Here is a 7,237-nt window from a genome sequence, read left to right on the forward strand (position 1 = left end):
ACTTTACGGGGTCTCACATTCCACAAATAATATATTATTAGCATATAAAAAGAAGCCTTTAAGAAAAAAAAATTGAAATTATTAGCATCTTAAACAAATTTCTCAATATATTATTAGCATAATAAAATTAAAGAGGGCATTTTTAGAATAAAAGTTTATTCCTGATGATATCATTCATTATCCCACCTCCCCCTTTAGTATTACAATTTAGGGTTGTTAAGGAATCGATTCCTTATTAGGAGGTGGGAGTCACACCCATTCCAATTTCATTATGTGTAAGTAAACGCTAGAATTCTCTTCTGCCGGAATCATTCCCTCATTTTTCAATTTCATTCCATGTAAGTAAATGTGTCAGCAATTCATTCCTATACGGATCTGAACATGAATTAAATACAGCTACATTTTCACTAAGTAAGCATTCAATCCCAATTAATGGATCCATGTTTGTGCCACAAACTATCAACAAGGAAGAGGCTTAATCAAGATTGAACTCATCGTTGAACTTTATTTTTGCATACACAAAGCAAACTACGTGGAAGAAACACCAAGCACAGAAAATATTACAATAAAGAAAAGCACCACACTAGATAAATCGTATGTTTATTGGCATATAACTCAATTTTTGGATCATGGAAAGATGAACTCTCCTTTCTGATATGCCTCGTGATTGCGCTCTTTCATGAAGTCCAGAAGCAAGGAGGAGTAGGGTTGCTCAACAACTCCCTTGTACTCCTTCAACCACTGCATGAAGCTGCTCTTCTCCAAGAAAATTTCCGGAGACAATGCATAATTCTTAAGGGAACCATACACATACGCCTCGAAAATTTTCAATTCTTGCGGTGCACGTTCTTTCTCTTCAACTGATCCATTCTTCACCAGAGTGCATAGGATGCGAGCTTCTTCAACATGCGCCCAAAAACAAGAATCCTCATTCAAACTAGCCCCCACTGACTCTCTTTTCGCTTTGCTTGGGACTTCTTGAGGTTTGTCTTTTTTCTTCAACCATTCCTCCAACAGTATGAAATGTTTAGGCCTTTTCCCATCAGATATGTAGTTCTTTCCACCATCCTTGTAGTAGTCTGCTATGTGAAGTGGCTCAACCATCCTTCTGTAGTTTGTGCCTCCCCATAGCCAACGAACCCGAAAATGCGCTCCTTCCATCTGGGGCTTGTTCTCTACTTCAGTGACAGAGTCCTCCCAGTAATTCATGAGCTTCTTCTTATACCCGTTAACATTGATGTCAGATTCATTGCCCTTCTCTCTGTACCTGTCATAGTATCCAATATTTTGCCGTTTCGAGTCCTTCTTGTACCACTCCAAGTTGGCCATGCAAATTTTCATGTCATTCAGTCTCTTGTCGTTGTCCGAGTTCTTCATCTTCTGAATTAACAACTTTGTTTCATGTTTTTTCATCTTCCCAACCAGATTGTTAGTATCAGGGGACTGTTGCTGTTGCAATGATAACATTTTGGTAATAAGTTAAATAAAAAGTATGGAAAAATGATACCATACTCTTATCATAAATTAGTTTGATTTTTTTCTTTTTCCACACTTCACAACAAATATAGAAACGCACAGAATAATGATAATTTCCTTATTTTTCTGTGAGATCATTTGTTACCTGTGAGACTACTCCGACAGCTAGGAGTTGTGTGATTATGCTAGCTTCAAGTGGATCTCTTTCCCCTCCAATGGACTTGTAAACATTACATAATGCCTTGCGCTTGAGATCCTCCAAAATATGTCCATAAGGGAACCCCAAATTAGGATCTTGAGTTTGAGCACTAAGAGAATTGGCTGTCACGAATTGTTCTGAAATGAAATCCGGGTCCTCAGAGGTAGCACTACCCGAGGTCGAGCATAATAAGAATGTCCCAAATGGCTTATAAGCACCAAATGTATTTCGAGACATAAAGAGTTTAGGTGTATGATCTTGGTCAGAGACTACATGCAAGAAACAAGATTTCCAAGTCGAAAATTCTAACACACATTTTCGAAGGTGTTCATCACCAACAAAGGGAGAACTGAAAGTAACGCAAAGAGGGCGTTTGGTTTTGAGCACGTTGAAGCCTTCTAGCAACCATAAGGTGAAGAGTGTAGCCACAATGCCTCCCACATATTGTCCGGTGATGATTATCAATGGTGGGGTTTTGCTCTTGCTATTCTCTACCAGCTGAAACAATGTAAAATGTTATTTACTCATCAGAATGATAATGAAGCAGAACAAGAGACAAGCATGTTATGTCAATCTTATGTTTTACAAATACTTGTGAAACTAACTAAGATGACAACTTCAATGTATAGCTTCTTAAAACCAACCTTATTTTTCAGAAGGAGGAGGTCATCATAATGCGACTGAAATAGTGTGATTGCTGCTTCATTGATGTAGAAGACTGGATTGCTTTTGTTGCACAAAAACTCAAAGTGAGGAAAATATTTTGATGAAACCAAGCCTTCTTGTCCCTCAAGAGAGCTGGGCGGAGTGCCAAAAGCTATGATGATCTGATTTTCTGGTTGGATTATTTCATTGTACAAGGGCTCTGCATTTGGATTAATCTGTCTTTGTTGCTCAACCGCACACCATGCCCGGTTTACCGGATCAGAGTTCAGCACAAAATTCCCCGATTCTAAGCCGCTGCTAAACCTGACATCATCAGGAACAAAAATCAAACCCAGAGTAAAAATGGGAAGAATAAACAAAATAACAGGACCCAGTAAAGAACAGATACATTTCTGAAAATGACACTCAGACATGGTGAACTTACAATCATAAAAACAAGCTTGGCAAATAACAAGGAAAAAAGAGAGAACAAAAATCTTAGGAAGAGACTACATACTTGTTTTGGCTGACCATCTTCAAGCTTTCTGGTATATGCTTAGAGAAACAACAATGATCGTATATATATAGTCAGTGAGATCATTCACCAGCAATCTCCAGGAAACTTACCGATAAGCATATAAAAACTTCTTCCTGTCCAAAAACTAGAAAACCAAGTCTTCGTCTTCGTCAAGCACGTCAACATCAACTCAAACCGAGCAACTTCATGAAAGCTTAATAGGAAGACCTTTAGCTAGATACAAGATGCCTTATCTCTTTCCCTTTTAACTTAACGTGTTGCGATTCCTCGTAGTCTTTGCATGTTCATACGCAAATCACTGGAGTTATTATATACCGGACTATATTTTCCCTGGTGGTTTCGGTTCTTAAGCTACATTTTCCCGGCCATAATCTAATTTAATTACAGATTGATCAATGATCTATAGAGAATATAACTGGTTAAACTAATTAATCAACTTGTATTAAAAGGTGTGACAAAGTTAACGTCAATTTTGTACAACCTCTGGGGAACACTTGGAAAATCCCCTTGCTATGAATCTCACAGTTAGCAAAGCAATCGCCAAATATCAGAAGAAATAAGAAGCTGCTGTTAGAGCTGTCAGCTGTAGAAGGTCTGGTTCGAACATAAAGCTCAGCTTTGAGGAAAACTGATGAGCGCAATATCCTAATCCAACATTGCCTTACATTGCTTTACGAGAGGAACCTTCCACAGAACCAATGTGGATATCCTTTGTGTATACGTTTGTGAGCGCGAAAAGCAGCAGAACAAAGACAACTTGAGCACTCACTATTCCAAAATGGCTGATGCTGTTACCAATTTCCATCCAACTTCCTGTATTCTGGACCTGTTACCGATCAAAATAGTCAGTAAAGTCGATAAGAATACAAGGTTTCATGTACATTATGTATAGAAATGCAGTCTGGACCACACATTTATAGCTACCAAACTCGTATCCTTATCAGTTATGAGACGGCATAATTTTATTCGTAGAATGTAGTTAGTATACATACCAGGAAGAAGAAATGCATAGTCATAACATCTGAAAACAATATAACGAGGAAATAGCATCCCAATCGTGGAAGTCGATTCAGCTTAGTTATTGCACTGAATACACATCTGCATTTCAATCCACCAAAGAAAAGGTTATATTTTCATTCATAGAAATTCAACTCAACTTCCTCACACCATAACAATGTAGCCACAAAACATATCATAACAGGGCAGCTCAAGCCATGAGAAGGCATTAGTACAATCTATAACCATTTATAACTTGGTAAAATTTTCTTATGGCACAATGCTATAATCAGTCATAAACACCAATGAGACACACAATTGTGATTGTACTTACATGACAAGCAGAAATGGAATGAATAGCTTGAAGATCAGTAACGCTGCCATAAGAAAGGGCTGCAATAAGAGAAAGCAACATTAGCAAAGTAGCAAAACTCTGCAAATATTCTGGATTCAACAAAAATTCAACCATCACTTACGCTGAAGACAGTAATGAATCGATAGACTGATGAGATTTCAAAACTTGCGATACTTGCAAAATTTCCCGTTCCGAAGAAGGCAACATTAAACAAGACCAGCTAAAGACACAAACTCCATTAGCATCACGTCATGACCAGTAATAAGTATGAAAAACACTAGGCAAGGAGTACATTCTCTTATAAACACCCCCATACTTCTAGTGAAATGTTTGAGGTCAGTCATCAGTGCAATGAGTTTGAATTGTTTTCTATGATTCCTTCAGCAACAGTAGTACTAGCTAAATTTATTTGCACAGATTAAAACAAAAGACCATGCTAAACATAATTGATAGGTGGCTACAAGCTTTAATTTTCTAATTCACAGTTTTCTCAATTATATTGCAGCTTCAGAAAATCTTACAAGACTTATATCATAGGTAAGGAAGGTCACAGATGGACGCATAACTAATAGCCAAGATCACTAATACAGAAGGTCATACATAAAGCATATCTGAATTTATAAAATATTGTGTGCTAGTCTTGTAAAGGTCTCCAAAACTTCATTTGGAATAGCATAGCAGAAAAAATATTTAAAATGCATGATGATATAATTTAAGAAAACAAAGCACTTACAAATGTCAAAGGAATTCTCACATCAGACAGCTGCAAGTATCTACCATCAACTAGGGAATTATCCTCCATATTGTTAAAGGAACTTGACAACCTTTTCACCTTACTAGAGTAAATAAGTGTGTTTTCAAATAGTATCCAAGCCATGAGTACGAGAGCAAAAGCACTATAGAAGACAGCTTCATATCTGCATAATTTTTTAGAATGAACAAAGATATTAGAAAATCCATCCTAATTTCATGCATATCACAAAGCTTCTAAAGACAAAAATGATAGGTGACACATAATTTGCCTTTACCCGATAGATAATAGAAGGAATGTGGGTGCAAAGCCAAGAAATATGGACGTAAGCCGGGACAAGAGACCATTTGCTGAAAATAATGGAAGTACCATCGAGGGACCTATGACAAGACAAAATAATAGATAAGTACCATATGTGGAATTCACTTCTAACGTTACTCGGGCATTGAAATATTATCAATCAGTTTACTGACCATCAGAACAGATAAAACAAATATAATAAGATAAATTTGAAAAACAAAAAAAACAACAAAAATTGTAGAGCAAAAGAAATGAAAAGGAGAAACATAACAAAAATTAGATGTTGGATGTATGCTACTGCCCAAAACTATAACCTAAAATGCTAAATTGCCAGTCTAAGAGCATACCAGCAATGGACCAATTTATAAACTGGTGCCAGACATGCAGTTCTTGGTTCTGTGTTCTATGAGATGTTGAAATTGACACCATCACAGACGATAATCCAACCAGAAAAGCCTAATTCACAAATATCCAAGAGAAAGAAAAACGACTTTAGATCTGTGGAGTCACATCAAACATAAGATCATACCAATTGGGAGCTGAGACAAGTGAAGCACCTGTAATTGAAAGAGCATGGGGAACTTGGGTTTCTTTGCGTCACTATTACAGATACTGAGCCAAAACTTGTTTCCCTCAGTATGCTGATCCAGAAACCTACCAGCTGCTCCAACCATAATAATCATAACCCCACTCCATATTCTGTAGACATGATATTGCACAAACACAGACATAATTGTTATGGCCAACCCAAATGCTACTAATAGACATCAAACTCAAGATAGTTAATACAGTAAAACTGTCTATTTATCATAACAGGCTCAAAATCTTATTGACTAGTTACTGATTTTATCCGTAAGCTGATATGAGAACAACATTGTTTGAATTCAAGATTGTGCAAACAACTTTAATTCTGTCAGATAATACGTCCGCAACTTATTGAAAACTAAACTGTCACAAGCACATACATTGATAAATAAACATTCCACAAGAGTCCACTTACACAAGATTATTATTATCCGGAATTTCTGCTGGCATCAAAGTAAATACAGATAAGAACCAGCATGCACCACAAACAAAGAAAGGAATCCCAGATCTCCATGGAATTGACTTGAAAAGATAAATAAAGGCTATGGCTCCCACAGTCAGAAAACACCAGGTGTAGAGCTTCCTCTCAGTGAAGCTATTCACCTACAGAATATACCAAAGTACACTGTTCAGAGTTCAAAATACCAAATTACCAGGTTTTGAAGCCGGATGATAAATAAGTTTGATTTCAATACCAGATATTCAAGTATGAATACTGCGACAGCACAAGCGGCTAGAACTTTTGTGAAATAGTTGATTTTCCTTCCAGATAACTGTCTCCATAATGCTTTAATGAACCGATATTCACTAGATATTTGTGTCCACAAAAATACTGTCATTGTTGTGTATGCATGGTAAAGAGGAGGAGACTGCTCAATGAACAGTATCATGCTGAGAAGTCCCAGAAACAAGCATCCAGAAAGTTGTACCTGCCAAAAATTAATAAAGATATTTTAGTTAAATTTTATATTTAGAGAATTTAAAACTTGGCCTCTTCTTTTTTTTTGCAAAATATTCCTGAATTTGGCCTCTCTTTTTCTTATGGAAAATGTATCCCTCTTTTTCTGTGAACTTCAATTGATAAGGTAATTAATGGCTATGCAAGATCAAGCTTACACAAACATTACTTTTCTGGTATTATCTGTCTGGTGATCTGCTTGCATCTTTATCAATATATCACCTGCCAATGACGTGTATGATTGCAGCACATGGAGAACAATATAGGTCATCCAACCAATATACCCAAGAATAATTACAGTCATGAGCATCAGCCAATCATAAGTTTGAAAATAATGAAGTCCTTGTAGTGCCAAGTCTCGCAGATTTTCAGATAGTTTCCTAGCAGCTTCATAGTCTCCATTAGATATTTGATCCTCAATTTGATCCAAGAGG

The 7,237-nt window shown here is 36.7% G+C and overlaps 2 protein-coding genes across 2 annotated transcripts in view; both read right to left on the bottom strand.

Annotated features, from left to right (window-relative positions):
• Window positions 1-497: 497 nt before the first annotated feature.
• On the bottom strand, window positions 498-2,970 carry LOC101294453. The gene is made up of 4 exons (XM_004296521.1): window positions 2,838-2,970; window positions 2,320-2,644; window positions 1,622-2,173; window positions 498-1,449 (listed from the first exon to the last, which is right to left on the bottom strand). The coding sequence occupies exons 1-4, from the start codon at window positions 2,852-2,854 to the stop codon at window positions 628-630; spliced, it is 1,716 nt and encodes a 571-aa protein (XP_004296569.1). The 5' UTR covers window positions 2,855-2,970; the 3' UTR covers window positions 498-627.
• Window positions 2,971-3,498: 528 nt separating this feature from the next.
• LOC101299667 (GPI ethanolamine phosphate transferase 1-like) overlaps window positions 3,499-7,237 on the bottom strand; it is a 6,743-nt gene continuing 3,004 nt past the window's right edge. Inside the window, exons 2-12 of the mRNA XM_004297917.1 lie at window positions 6,973-7,235; window positions 6,541-6,774; window positions 6,261-6,448; window positions 5,818-5,959; window positions 5,608-5,716; window positions 5,238-5,340; window positions 4,943-5,126; window positions 4,331-4,429; window positions 4,189-4,247; window positions 3,851-3,956; window positions 3,499-3,684 (exon numbers count right to left, since the gene is read on the bottom strand). Of these exons, the coding sequence (XP_004297965.1) occupies window positions 3,520-3,684; window positions 3,851-3,956; window positions 4,189-4,247; window positions 4,331-4,429; window positions 4,943-5,126; window positions 5,238-5,340; window positions 5,608-5,716; window positions 5,818-5,959; window positions 6,261-6,448; window positions 6,541-6,774; window positions 6,973-7,235 (1,652 nt within the window). The 3' untranslated portion in view covers window positions 3,499-3,519. The remainder of the gene's footprint in view (window positions 3,685-3,850; window positions 3,957-4,188; window positions 4,248-4,330; window positions 4,430-4,942; window positions 5,127-5,237; window positions 5,341-5,607; window positions 5,717-5,817; window positions 5,960-6,260; window positions 6,449-6,540; window positions 6,775-6,972; window positions 7,236-7,237) is intronic.

Source organism: Fragaria vesca, linkage group LG4 (genome assembly GCF_000184155.1).
Source record: "Fragaria vesca subsp. vesca linkage group LG4, FraVesHawaii_1.0, whole genome shotgun sequence".
Classification (NCBI taxonomy): Eukaryota; Viridiplantae; Streptophyta; class Magnoliopsida; order Rosales; family Rosaceae; genus Fragaria; species Fragaria vesca.

What these genes read in the sequence shown, in the direction of transcription:
- LOC101294453 (XM_004296521.1), bottom strand. An exon ending in TCCTCCTTCTGAAAAATAAG is followed by an intron (nt 2,174 to 2,319) that starts GTTGGTTTTAAG and finishes ACATTGTTTCAG; the next exon opens with CTGGTAGAGAATAGCAAGAG. An exon ending in CTGTCGGAGTAGTCTCACAG is followed by an intron (nt 1,450 to 1,621) that starts GTAACAAATGAT and finishes TCATTGCAACAG; the next exon opens with CAACAGTCCCCTGATACTAA.